Below are 13,967 nucleotides of genomic sequence, written 5' to 3'. Positions count from 1 at the left end.
CTTTTGGCCTTTAGAGACTTTCTCACTCCACCTCACATAGGATGTTTGCCTTCGTGGTTTTCCAACACTTGGCATTTGCAAATGTCCTTGTCTCTCCAATCTTTTAGCAGAAATATGTCTTATGCGCATGGTCTGTTAATTCGGCTGTTTGTGCCTGGCACCCATCTCTCAAAATGGCCTCCTTGATCCCTAGTCAAGGTACTACCTTATTCTGCACACGAAAATAGCTTCTTTAATTTGCAATCCTAGGCTCGTGTTTTGAGGTAGCTGGGTTGATTCTTTAACACGGGCCGTCAGCCATTTTCTTCCAATTGCCGTCCTAAATGTTATGTATGTGCCTCCTTTTTGGCTATGTTCTATGTGCTTGATCTACCTTGTCTTACAGCGTATTTAGTTATTGGTCAGCAAGTTAACTTCATCTTATTTTCATGATTACTTCCATAATTACTTAATTTTTAGATACCCGTTTCTTTTTGTGCTTGTTACTTTGTCAGGCTAAAGTATTTTCATATCGTTTTAACATAGGGTTATATATCTTCTTCATGACATTCTGTTGTCGTTCATCCGTGATTCCCATAGCCACATTCTGGCACTTTGGCAGTAGGCATCCTTCTTGGTAACATCCTTCCACTGTATCAACGTGGAGGTATCGTCTGAACGGCTGTCTGAGTGCATATCGTCTTTCATATAATCAACACGTTCTGGATATGTCGCAAAAACTGATTTGTGCATGGGTTCCCAATTGTAGCTCTTCATCTGTTTCTCCAATAAGACAATGGTGAGGGGGCGGGACTAGAGAAGAGGCATCCACCTGCTCCTCTACAAAGTACGGACGTTAGAAAAACTACCCTAACACCTGGTTCTCACACAAACTGCCAATAGGTTCTTTTTACTGAAATTGTCATATCTGTTTCCACGCTAAGCTAAAAGCTCATTGCACCCCCCATTTGTCCCTCACCCCACTTAACATCACCCCATGTTCAATTCCGTACAGGTTTATGGTGGCCTTGCTTGTGAATCATGAAGTGCAATAAAGATACATTTTGGCTGTGAACTCCTGGAGGTAATGACATATATTTTTTTTAACAGAAGCCCTTGAGGTACTGACATGTATTTGGATATCAGCAGAGAGCATGACTTTCATTGCTCTGTTGATGAAACATCGGAGTCATTTTATTCAACTTGTCTCCCCAACTGTAAACTTCTTTCTCTTAAGAAATCTTTTGTGTGTGCATGTGTTTACCAACACTTTCTCCAGTACTTCCCATATTTCTCTCTTCGTTTCCCACTCATCTACCTTTCCATGAGGCAGTGTTTCTCGCAATAATTGTTTCTCTTTTTCTCCTTTCTTTATTTCTCTCACTCTTTGTTTCTTCCTATCTCATTGGGTCTCACTTTGCCTCTGACATGTTGTCTTTGGGGGCTTCAAGAGTGGTGTGCTACTGTCTTCCTCTCGCTGGGGCATTTCTTTTTAACAACTATGTAGGTTGATTTAAGAATTGTAACACTCAGGACAGTCACTTATGGATATGTTTTTCTCCTTTGTAGGCCTTGAGAAAGAAACATGTTTGATTCCCGTTCCGACCGACCAGCAGCCGGATTTCGCTCCAAGCTACAACCTTGTAACTGAGAATCTAGTCCTCACCCAGTACTCACTACACCTGGGTTTTCACAGGTAACTAAGGGATAATCCCCTAAATTCTGGGACTAACATTCTGCCATATACAGAGAAGATCATTGCTTATGTGAGGGTGGCTTACTGTACAATCTCTCTTGAATAGCTTTTCCACCACAGAAACAGTTTTGGTAAAATTATAAAAATTGTATAATTGGGGAAGGATGGGAATATATTTTGTTGAAAATTAATAGACGGCATGGCCTGAAAGCTGCCGATTGACAATTCATCATAAAAGGAGTTTCATTTCAGGTAATTAGCCTTAGTGCCAGAGCTTCTGGATTAGATGGCCGCTGCTAGACCTGGAAGTAAATCGGCACAGAAGATTTGTCTCCTGGGCTATCCATGTCACCTGTCTGACAAACTGTCCGACATACTGCATCAGCTGTATTAAGGCACAGTGGAAGTGCAGTGTTCTGTAATTAACCTTCGACTGCTGCTATTTGTGTTCTACATCCTGCGTGAGAAGCTTCCCATTTGCTTAGTGCTTGAGGGAAGCTTGCACTACTGCTTTGTATGTTTTCCCTGTTCGGATTGGAAGACATGCTTACATTGATGCTACCCTTTCAGTGCAAGTTCTCTATGAAAAAATAATGCACCTGTTGTGGTCAGGCAGTAAAGGTTTTGTGCATGATGGATTCTTCTGGTGCTAAATGTTTGTGGCAATGTTTGATTGCTGCACCTGCCTGTTCTATGAGCAAAGGTTGTGCATCTTCTGTATCTGTTCTTTATTGGAGAGAAGTTTGCGCTGTCCCGTACCTGAATATTCTTTATGCAAGGTGGGCTTGCACTGCTGTTGCCTGTGCTTTAACTATTCAGTACTTTAGGAAAGCCTGCACGGAATCTGCTGACCATGTGTTTAGAAAGATTTCTCTTTTGGCAACTTTCCCTTCATAGTTCTATGCACCCCCAAGCGTTTTTCTTTTATATTTAAACTCGTTCTGACTATTTACAGGTAAGTGAAGCCTTCAGCTTCACTCACTGGCGTTTTGCTAACTTTGTTATGGGGAAACTGATCAGTACCTCAGACTATCAGTACTGGGAAATTGTTTCCCTTTTGTCTTTTACTTTTTATAACTTTTTAACATTGCACACAGCATCTTATACTGCAGTGCAGTAGCGATACCTTTGTATCACTCTAGGTTTTTACACTTGGGATTTTCGGTTACTTTTATATGTGCCTAAAGAAAAGCTGGTGGCAGCAATAATATTTTTATAATAGCAAACATATCAGGGCGTGAGCCATGGTAAGGGCTGCACATTATTAAACAGTAATAGAACGGTGTCAATTTTTCAAAATGTTTTGTTAAAACTCACACTTGTACTAATCATCAACATTTCTTAATAAACATATTTTGGTGGTAAACATTCTTTATAATCCAGGCCGACGCCGAATGGCCAGTGCATTTCAGACCTACGAAGGTCCTTCATGGTGTGGTCTATGAAACTAAATACAAAAGAAATGCATAGTTATCTCACTGAAGAAAATGTATAAACCAACTCCATAATAAACATACACTGAAAAGAATGGTGACTATACCTAGCCTGTGTGTAAAACTAAACAATAGAAAAACAAGTGTGATCTGCAAATAAATAGATGAATAAACATTAGCAAAACCATGAAATTACATGTTCATGTTCAAAACACGAGTGTTTGAAATTAGCCAAATGCATACCTTAAAAATCACAGTATTCAGCAAATAATGAAGAGCTTCTAGTGCCGATGCATGTAGTAAGACAAAATGAAAAGCAAACCTTCTGTAAAATAAACAAAGTAATCCATGTATGTAATTAATCATGCCAGTAATTCCTTCCTACTGCTATGCTCGCTCGTGTGCAGGGCACAAACCCCCTACCTTGCTACAGAATTGGACGGACTTATGATTTGTGCGTGATCTGCTCCCTCTGAAACTGACAGTCAAAGCAAGATTGCGAACGTGATGTCGTTCCAGGTAAATGCAAAAACTGAGAAAAAAAGATGGGGACGTGAGGGATGGTTAGCGGGGAGGAGGAGGGAAAAGAAACACAAATTGGTGTGAAAGAACAAGGGTATGGGGAAAAGGAAAAACAAAAAGGGTGGTGTGAAGAAATGACCGGGGTGCGGGACCAAAGGGGTTTGGGTGAAGGGGAAAAGAAGGGAAAAAGATCCTTAAATGTGAAGTAAAAAGAAGACTAACAATCAAGTCAAATCATCCAGAATACAAGTAAATCAGAAACCACCAAAAAAACAGGGTGGTTCTATATACAAGCCATCGTGAACATATTCTGCTAGTCATCCCACAAGATAGGTTTCCATAAGCTTCAGCACTAGATGACTCATACCTACTAGGGTATACTAATCTTCAAAACGCGAACTGGTTAGTGGTGTGGCAGAGAAATACCAAGATATACATCCTCTTATGCTCATATCAATTTAGGCATTGTGAGAAACAGGACGGTGTGATACAGTCCTTCCTATGGGAGAATAAACAGCCTCGTCTAAAACTTTGGAAACTGCAAATATCACAGGAATGTGCTGGTTTCAGACTTTGAAAACTATCATTTGGCATTGGGAGCTAGACATTTGGTTCCTTTCATAGAAAATTCAACTGCTGTTTGGACATTGTCAGAGACCAGTAGATCTTCTCTTTCCCCCAGAGCAATTCTGTCTACGGTGGATGGGACTGGATGTAAATCGTTTCCACCAACAGCATTTCTAAGGTCATGTGTAACGCTCACCTGGTATCCACGGGGACGTCAGCCTGTTCTGGCCTGTTCGGACCTCTTACGACCCCGAGCCCTTCCTTGGAGACTACTCGACTGGAGACTGGGCCTTGTTTTCTTGGAAAGTGTGCTCTCAGTCCTGCTTTCAGATTTGATTAATGCGGGCTCGTTGCTGCCTAGTTACTTCACTGGCAAGAGTCAGACCGGTAAGTATAATGAGTCTTTTGAGCAGTTCTCTAACTTCATTCCTTTCCTTCCTTAGATGATGGCCGGCGTCCGGGGATGGCGACGTGCTGCTGAGATGAGTAGCGCTGAAGGTGAGTGAGAGCACAATGCGACCCTTTCATATTTGTATTGAACGGAGTTCATTTTCTGTGTCTTTTAGGTGCCGCAACGTTTTCAGCGTGGATGCCGGTTATGAAGAAGAAATGCGGTGAGTAAGCACGGCATGCGGCGCCTCTAGATGTTTCCACGCTAACCTGGAGTGTCTGTTCCCTCTTGCAGATGGATGAGAAGTTCCGGAAACAGAGTTCCCCCAGAGCGGCTGGGATTCAGTTAAGCGTTTGAAGCTCGTACAGTCTTTAAAAATAAGCAAAGATTTGCTGAATGCTTACTGATGCCTTTTTTTTCTGTTCTTTTCCATTTTCCTTAGGAAGCGGCGTGCTGGGATATGAATGACGCCGCCAAAGATGCCCGCAGAACAGAAGGAGCGATGAATGATGGGCAGAAGCGCTGCAAGGTAAGGCTGTTCCTAACAGTGTTCTTGTTCTTGCAGGAGCTGAGCGCAGAAGAAAGATGCAGGCCTACTGGAGACGGTGAGTGTCACGCTGCAGGTGCAGAAAACGCAAGCATGTTTCTCAGCCTGGGCGTGGCTTAAATAGTCTGTGGGTGTCCCAGGTGTCTCTGGGCTGAACCACACCCAAAAGACTAGACTGCAGTTCTGGTAACCGAAATATGTGGGGGCATCCATCTTGTCCCCATCAATGCACTACAAGTCCAATACCCAATGTTATCCTATGGTAGTGAGTGAGTCTGGTGCCACAAGCGCCAAGTCTGACTCCAAGTGGGTCTTTAGAGGGATGGAGAGGCCCTTGAGGGCCATGTAGGTGATTGTGGCCTGGCTCCAGCCTGACATCTTAGAGGGGTGGGGACATGAGGGGCAGGAATCATGGCATCATGTTGGAAAGACCTTTGGCAGAAAAGCAGGAAAAAGGTTTCCGACAGTGGTTTTACTTCAATCTGGTTGAATCCAGGTATAAAGTTGGGTGGAAAGCCTATTTTTTTGGCCGAATTGGCTATTGGGAGGAGTGTAGTGGCTGAAGGATCTTGTTGAAGGAGGAAAATGGATCCCTTTTAAACGGCTAATTCAAGTTAAAGGCATTAAAGATTGCACTATTGGGGGGGCGTGAGTACAGGAAGTTGAAGAAAGTTCTAGTGAACAAGATCGCAGATGAAGGCATTGGTTGGCAGGTCTGGCTGAGAGAATATAAATCTGAAGGTGGTATGGCGTCAAAGGTGTACAAAAATCTAGACCAATACAAAGAACCAAATAAGGACTTACTGTCAAAATGGTCAGATATAATTGGATCAGAGATGTCTGAGGGCAGATGGAGAAATGTATGCAAGAATGTGTCTCTAACCTCGTTGAACCTGGGAGAGAGAAGTCGTCAAATTAAAATTCTGAACAGAGTTTTTTGGACGCCACAAAGACTACATGAGAAGAGGTATGGTTGATTCACAGGCATGTTGGAGGTGCAAGCATGCTAGTGGATCTTTTGAGCATATGATTTGTGGCTGTTATGAGCTAAGGTCTTTCTGGAGAAGGGTTGCGATGAAGATGAATGAGATTCTTTTGTTGCATGAAGATTATGATTACGCTACTGTAATTTTGGGAGAAGACGACATGGTGGGATAGCTTACTTTCCCACAGAAGTGTTGGTTTTTCAGAGCTGCAAATTCTGCCAAAAAATCATCTTGAGGAAATGGAAAAGTGAAGAGACCAACTTTTTCAGAATGGATGGATGATCTGAAGCAAGTGGCGACATTTGAGAGAATTAACCTTTACAGGGATAAGAAGATTAATTTATATGGGGTAGATGTTTAGAATTGTAATATTGATGTCATTTTGATAGATTCCAGTGGTGCTATATTTCCTCTTGGGTGGGATGGTTTTGGGGTCCTGAGTGTGATGAATTTTGTAATTTAGTTGTTTCTGCATAGTTGGTATGTTTTTGATTTTCTGTTGTACTGTATATAAACTTAATAAACACGTAAATAAAATTAAAAAAAACTGGACGGTGTTCTCCCACCTAATCCCCCGGGAGCTTCCATTCAGGTGGCGAGGGAAGGGCCATAGCTTTTGGATCCAGACCCTGGGGGGGTGGACAAGCGAGGGAGAATCACCTGATTGGGGAGAGAATACCCAAGGGCGAGACCTGGTGTCCCCCTTTCCGAATTCTACACCAACCCACTCTTCGTCAGCCTTCATGGGGTATTTTTAATCACACCTGTCGGGAAACCTGAGGGTATTCGCCCAGTAAGACCTTGAAAATACCTTAATCAGGTGGCCAGGGAAGGGCTGGTGCTCTCAGATCCCAACCCTGGGGGTGGACGAGCGAGGAAGGCTCACCTGGGTAGGGGAACACAGGGTCGTGCTTGGGGGTAGCGGGGGCGGGGATACCCCAGGTGAGACGCAGTATTATATAGGAGAGCGGGACAAAAAAGACTAGGTCTCTGAAGCCTTTATAGGCTGTACCAACTTGACCTCCCTCCCATCTAATAAACTTCCTTTTCTTAAATCCAACAACTGCTTCGTATATAACAAATCCTCTAGGATCCTAATTTCCATTGCTCCCAGAAACTACATATCCCAGAATCCTTTCTTTTCTATTTCCTACCTGAATGATTCCAACCGTTCCTCTCCACGTCCCTCTGATTGTTTCCCACACTCCAAACCGGCTTGGATAAAACACCATTGTTCCCACAATCCCCCTTGTTTATTTTATGATAAAAACATTGATCAGTCCAGTTCATTTCACAAATCCTACTAATCTTCCCCTTTGAAGGACATCAACCCTCCTGACGTGAGGGTTATAATTTCCTATAAAACCTCTTCCCCATCCTACCTTCTGTGATACTCTGACACTTCAAACCCCTGCCCCCTTTCAGACACTAACACTTTAGTACACCACAGACAACAAACAAACATGCAACCTGTTCACCTGACATGTCCCAACCCCAACGTTAGGCAAAGTCAGGAAATTAACCTGAATCGCACACACCTGGTGGCCTTTTCCTTTCACCACAGGGATAAAAGGTGAGCCCCGAAAGCACAGTGGGAGCAAGGTGAGCACGGCAGACAGCACAACAAGACTGCTAGCCAGGCACGGCAGTTCAATAGAAGGAGACAGGCAGCTGGAATCGAGAGGGTGGTGAGGAGGGAAGGAACCTTGCCCTTTTCATCCCAGCCCAGTGGATCCTTTGTGGAAGAGAGCATAAGACCGCGAACAATAGCTAAAGTGTCTTGCAGCAGATGTCAACAGTAAACGGGGCAAGCCTATGCTGATAAGCTGGAGCGAGAGAAGCTCCTGTGACCGTGGTACTGGCCTTGACTCCAGTGAAGAGTAAAGCCAAGCTGCTCAACACAGCCGGCGAGTCGGGGGAGAACTGGGCTGTGTTGAAAGAGAATCGCAAAGTGTCAAGTTTGAACTGTTCAATAAACTGAAAAGTATTGAGGGGAGACCAGCTGCAGAAGGAACCAGCACCACGTAGGTGCTAACTCGAGGGCTTCAGATCGATCCCCATCTGAGTAAAACTGTAGATACCAGAAGGCCGTAGGAGAGCCGCAAAAGATAGGTGAAAGTGGTCATAAAGGGTTTCTGGCAAAATCCCTGTACAATCGAAAGGCTTTGACCTAAGAACAATTGAAAAGCAAGGGAAGTGAATCCCGCACCATGAATGAAAGAAAGGGGTGTGAATCCCGTAAACATTTGAAAGCAAAGATGAAGTGGCAAGTGTGAACCAGAAGGAGAGATGCCAGAAAAGCGGGGCAAAGTCTGGAGTGTTGATAAACGTGAACCCGGCCAAGGGATGTTCATGGTGAACTGTTTGAAAAGACATTGAGAAGCCAAGGGAAGTGAAACCTGTAAAAGAGAAGAAAAAGCTATAGTGAACCCAGAGGAAGGAGGCTGAGATTCGAGAAGGGTCAGCGCCCAAAAGAAGGGGGCCAGGGGGGAATCATTACTGCCCCTCTACCGTGTGAATGGAACTTTGTTGAGGTAATGAGAAGGGTGAACTCCCGGATGCGGGAGACCCGGGGGTGATCCATTATCACCCTAAAGAACTTTGTTTTATTATTTGAATACATCAGGCCCTCGAAGGCAAGAGACTTGGTCATAGATGGTCCTTAGTTCCTTTGCAAGTATCAGGTTCTGTCAGCTTGTGCTTGAAAAGCTTGAGCGTGTGCTGTGCACAGGACTGCCACCTTATCCTGTGCTCAAAACGTGGGGAGGGGAGACCCTGGCTAAAGCACATCCTGACCTATTATTTGAGAACACTTCTTTCTTTGTTGAAAACCATTCCACACCCTTTTTGTAATAGTGTAAGGTTTGGCAATAGGTTTCTTAGTATAGGCCCTTTGGATTTGACACAACGCCACTAGGACTGCCTTATTTTTCATTTGATGGTCAACGTTTGCTCCCATCTTAGATTTAGGGTTAGATTAGATATTTTTCCACCATGCACTCATTCAATAAACACAGTTTAACTGTGATCACTTGTCTGTCTTACTTGTTGCCACCATGAGTTCCTTACACACCCTTCCCTTTTCCAATAAGTACTTGGACGAAGCAGAGGTGATCGGAGAAATGAGGATTACCCATAGAAACAACCTAGGAATACAAAGTGAGGCCTACCATGTAACACCTTTGAATTGTCCCACTAATAGAGTGAGGCAAGGTCAGGCACGTTACTCCAACTGCACACCTGACTATATTTGACTCTCACCTGTATTATAAAAAGGGTAGTTCTGCCAGAAGCATTGAGTGAGCTGGAGTTGCTGACCGGACCCGGAGAGCCGATCAGCTGGGAACTGCAGCAGGAGAAGCCTTGAGTGTCCGGAGTGGGGTGGTGTGTCGATACACTGGCCTGGTGTGTTTGAGGGGCTGCAGCATGGCTAGGGAGCCATGTTTCCAGAGAGCTGGAGTGAGACAGATTGCAGCCTGCTGGCAGAATCCAGAGAGATGGACGTACCCTTGGGGCGTGTGCCGGCCCCAAGGGCGTCTGAGGGGCAGGTGCTGAGACCCTGATCTCGACCCAGTGTATCCCGAGGAGACCGCTCGCCAGGTCCTTGCTACCTGGTGAGTTCCATGAAAGTGAAGAAAAACTCAGGAGTGTGCCGGTGGTTGGAGCAGGAGTGGAAACAGACGAGATTTGAAAGCGACACGAAGGTAAAGCGAGCAGAAAGCAAGAGAGAAAGCATAAATAAAGGTGCGCTAGCGGCGCAGAAGGAAAGTGAACTTTAAAGAATAGAAGGAAAGGGTGCATGCGACCCGAAAGCAAGGAAAGGGTGCAACGGCCTGAAAGCAAGAGGGTGCGAGCGACAAGGGGTGCAAGCGACTTGAAAGCAAACGGTAAAGGTGCAAGTGTGCAAAACAAAGTGAGAAGTGTGCAAGAGGCGCAACTAGAAGAAAGTGTGCACGATAAAACAGTAAGAGTGTAAAAGAAATACAGATTAAGTAAAAGGGGGTGCAAGATGCACCTGTAAGGAGGAGCTAAGAGGACGACAAGTACAGAAAAGGAGAGGGGTTGAGAGATCGGAGTGGTCCAGCCTTGGAGGAGCCAAGATCCTGACGTTCTCGAAAGTCTCTGATGCTACCCCCATGAAAGAACTGTACATTGAAAAATTCATCTTGATAAGAGGAACTTTTTGTTTGTTGAACTTTGTGATGAGAGGCTTACACTTGGGAGAGGGAACCCTGCAAGGCCAAACAGGTACGGCAACTTTTTGTATGGAACTGAAAGGATCGAAGCGTCGGGAAGGGAAAAACCCCAAGAGACCCAGAGACATTGTGAACTCTATTGACGTACAATAAGAGCCCTACTTGGAAGGTTCCAAGGGCAACGCTTTTGAGTTGAACTATTTTGAACTGGCAATACTACACCTATTGGTAAGACTACCTGAAACCAGCTGTGGTTTATATTTCCTTTTGTCACGGTTTTTCCTTTTATGAAGATCTCCTGTCAGTTGGTTTAAGTGTGAGGACAAGCATAGGTCTGGACAAAGGCAAACTTTGGTTTTGGATTTAAGGGCATTGACGGCTCTTAGAAGCATCAGTTGAGGGAATAATCCCCTTAAAGTTAGGGCCAGGTAGGCATTACACCAACCCCACAGTTTGATTATAAAGGTTTTCAAACTTTTACTTTTGAGCCTTTGTCTCACTTTGGATCCATGCCTGTCGCACAGCATACAATGTTACTTCAACTATATTTTAAAATGCTAATTCAGAATTATAAGACGGGATTGTAGAACTCAAAGGCCAAGAGCAAACAACGTTCCAAGAAAGCAATTTACATGGAAAACAAAGCAAATTCAACTCCTTGTTTATCCCTCCAGGTACAAGAGAGTCCAAGAGATGTACCCAGAATGCTTCCCTTTGCTCTAGTCTCTTGTGTATATCACTGCAATGGTTCTTTTTGTAGACCACTTCAAGAATATGAAACCTCATTTGTACAGTAGTGTCCTCGTTCGTAGTAATCGCGTGCCACTAACAAGTTCATGTTCCCAGTTTGCATACATGATTTGTGCTAGTTATAGCATATTCAGGCTTTTCTTGCCATCTGTCCCACGATAAACCACAAGGACATCTTATTCAGTAGATCACACACGCACACATTCACATGTGGCATAATTTTGAAACCCAATCTTCTCTTCCGTTCTGGGATGACACACTACAGATCCTTTTATTATACTTTTACAGTTCCCACAGTTAAAACAAGGATATGTTCTCAGTCTGTACTGACTAATAGGTCTCATTCGGTTTTGCTGCGTTTGTAGGTAAACACGGGAGGGCTAGTAAGTAAAGATTTGATCCTATCATCAACTTCTAGTATACCGTAATGTTTGAGAATGCTGTTCTTGATCTTATTACTTTTTAACAAAAAGGTGGAAACATAGATCATGGATGGTGCTAATGTCCTGATTGAGACATGCAATAATGACTCCCTCGTTCTCTAATTAGTTTTCTCTGTGACCTTTTGCAGTTCATGTTCATACCCCCTCCTTCTGAACGTATCGCAAAGCTTGGCACATTTCTTGTGACATTGCTCTAAGTCACTAACGATCCTTTTTATTCTAAGCAACTGGCCATAGGGAAGGCTCCTTAGTGTAGCAGGAGGATGAAAGCTCAATCGGTGAAGTAGATTATTTCCGTCAGTCTCCTTGGTATATAGTGTATTCGATATCTTGTCATCTTCAGCTAAAACTTCCACATCCAAGAAATGTTCATTTGCTTTACCTATCGCTGCTCTAAACTGAATATGTGCATGTATAGCATTGATATAGCGAAGAACATTGTTCAATGTGGAGAAGAGTCTCTCTGATTCCACCCTTTTCCCCCCGTTTTTAAACTCACTTAGCCATACTGGCTGGGTACCGTAATTGGAGCCCTTACTGGTTTGGATTTTCTGCTCCTGGGAATTTAGTCTCTTAATGCTCATGCTGTCCTACATGTTAAAAATGCCCTTGATGATGTTTATACTACTTTTCCTGTGGGTTAGAATTTCATTTTCTTCCTATCCCTTGCTTATATGCATGCTGGGTGCTTACCACCCTGCTTAAGACCTACCATATATAACAAAATGGGTTTTGTCTTTAGGACCCTGAGCTTTAGTGTGCAGGCCCTATGGGATTTTACCTGTTGGGTTGTGTGGTACCCTTGACACCCATACCCCCGTTAGGGAGAATTCTCTGTTTAGGCTGAATTTCCTAACCTAGTGAGTCCCCCAGCAGCTTTGCTGGATTTTTGGGGTTTATTTTTTTCTCCTGCCAAGAGTGAGCCTCTTTTACCCTCACTCTTGGACATGATTTGAGTGTGTTCCTTTGACTCAAGATGTGTTTAATGGGCTATGGGTTTTTTTACTCCATAGGGCTTCATGTGTTTTTGTGATGTGTGTTACACAGCACCCTCAGTGCAGTAACACAGGGGTGTCCTAGTGACCCCCCAGTATAGACTCCATACCCTGGGACTGACTACTGTCTCCCAGGGCATGTAAAGTCACCATTGACTTTACTAGTCTTGAATTCTGAACAGAACCAGTACAAACCATCATATTGTGGACGTACTGGCCGGGGCAATTCGATTGCCCCGGGGTCCGTTAGTCGAGGGGGCACATCTCCGTCCCCCCTGATCGAGTTTTGGCTGGTGGCAGTGGATACTACTTTTTATATTCAACCGTGAATATTTTTCATGGGATTTTCCCATTGTTCGAGGCTACTATCTTTATTTATTTAATTACGATAGCCTCGAACATACCGCTGGTTTATTTAATTATAAATTCTCCGGTTGGTATTTTTTGCCAAAACTCGGTTCTAAAATGGCGTTTGTGTTCCCTTCTGTGACTCCAACCCAAGTCAAGCCCTTTGTTCCACTTTTTTGGCGGGCTTCTCCACAGAAGCCCTCCAAAGTGGTGCCACTCTGTCTGGGGGACTTAGGAGGGGTGGAGGGGGATTTAGGCACCCTGGACTTAGTTGCCTAGGCAACTCAAGTCGCACTCCGTCCTGATTGGCCCAAGTGGTGAGCCGGCTGGCTCACCACTTAGCATGTGTGAGTGACAGCTAGGCTGAGTGAATGGGGGTTTTCTGCATAAAAGCAGGGCTTTGGGGACTGGAACCTCAGAAGTCACCACAGGACCTAAGAATCCGACGAGGGAGAGGCTGAGCCGACCTGCTACGACGACACCACCGGTGGAGCCCTGCTGAACCGTCTCACCACTTTTCCCAACGACAGAGGAGATCTCCCGCCAGAAAGTCTTCTTCCTTTGACTGGTGGAGATAACCAGTTTCCCCGTCTTTTCGCCTTCCCGACGCATCTCGTGGCCGCCTTGCCTGTGCCAAGCACCCCGGCAACCGGAATACCACGTTTTACCACGACCGCAAAATAAAGGGTAGTACCTTTAACCGGAAAACTCTGCGGCTGGTTTCTTCCCTGGCAGAGCAACGACCTTCATCTTTCATCCAAGTCGAGACCTTCTCTTCCCCTGGACGACGCCGAGACTTGCACCCGCTGCCAGGAACAATTGCCACCGCTGGAGGATCCTTCCCACTTAAGGTACTGTGTTCCGCCTGGCTTCCCTTGCCACCGACTGTACGGGGTAGATTTAGCCCCCGGCTTTCGAACCTGGGTTAGCCTGGGACACCCTGGCTAAACTTTTCTGAGCCTCTCTAAACTCTTTTCGAACTCTGCAAGACTTTCAAAGCCTAGTGTAACTGTGTGATCTTGGGTGCATTTGTGCTCTGCTCTCTCTAAGAGTGGGCCCAGCCTATGGACTTAGGCTCACCAGTGACTTTTGCTCTTCTGCCTTGCTAAAAGTG

At 44.6% G+C, this 13,967-nt stretch overlaps 1 protein-coding gene across 4 annotated transcripts in view; it reads left to right on the top strand.

Moving 5' to 3' along the window:
- Positions 1-13,967, top strand: part of UBE4A (ubiquitination factor E4A) — a 915,337-nt gene that overhangs the window by 567,889 nt on the left and 333,481 nt on the right. For all 4 annotated transcript variants that reach the window (XM_069614443.1, XM_069614440.1, XM_069614441.1 and 1 more), the window contains one exon: positions 1,549-1,675. In XM_069614443.1, the coding sequence (XP_069470544.1) occupies positions 1,549-1,675 (127 nt within the window). The remainder of the gene's footprint in view (positions 1-1,548; positions 1,676-13,967) is intronic.

The sequence above is a fragment of the Ambystoma mexicanum genome, chromosome 9, assembly GCF_040938575.1.
Source record: "Ambystoma mexicanum isolate Mex_15411 chromosome 9, UKY_AmexF1_1, whole genome shotgun sequence".
Taxonomy (NCBI): Eukaryota; Metazoa; Chordata; class Amphibia; order Caudata; family Ambystomatidae; genus Ambystoma; species Ambystoma mexicanum.
This window is presented reverse-complemented; position numbering and strand designations above follow the sequence as displayed.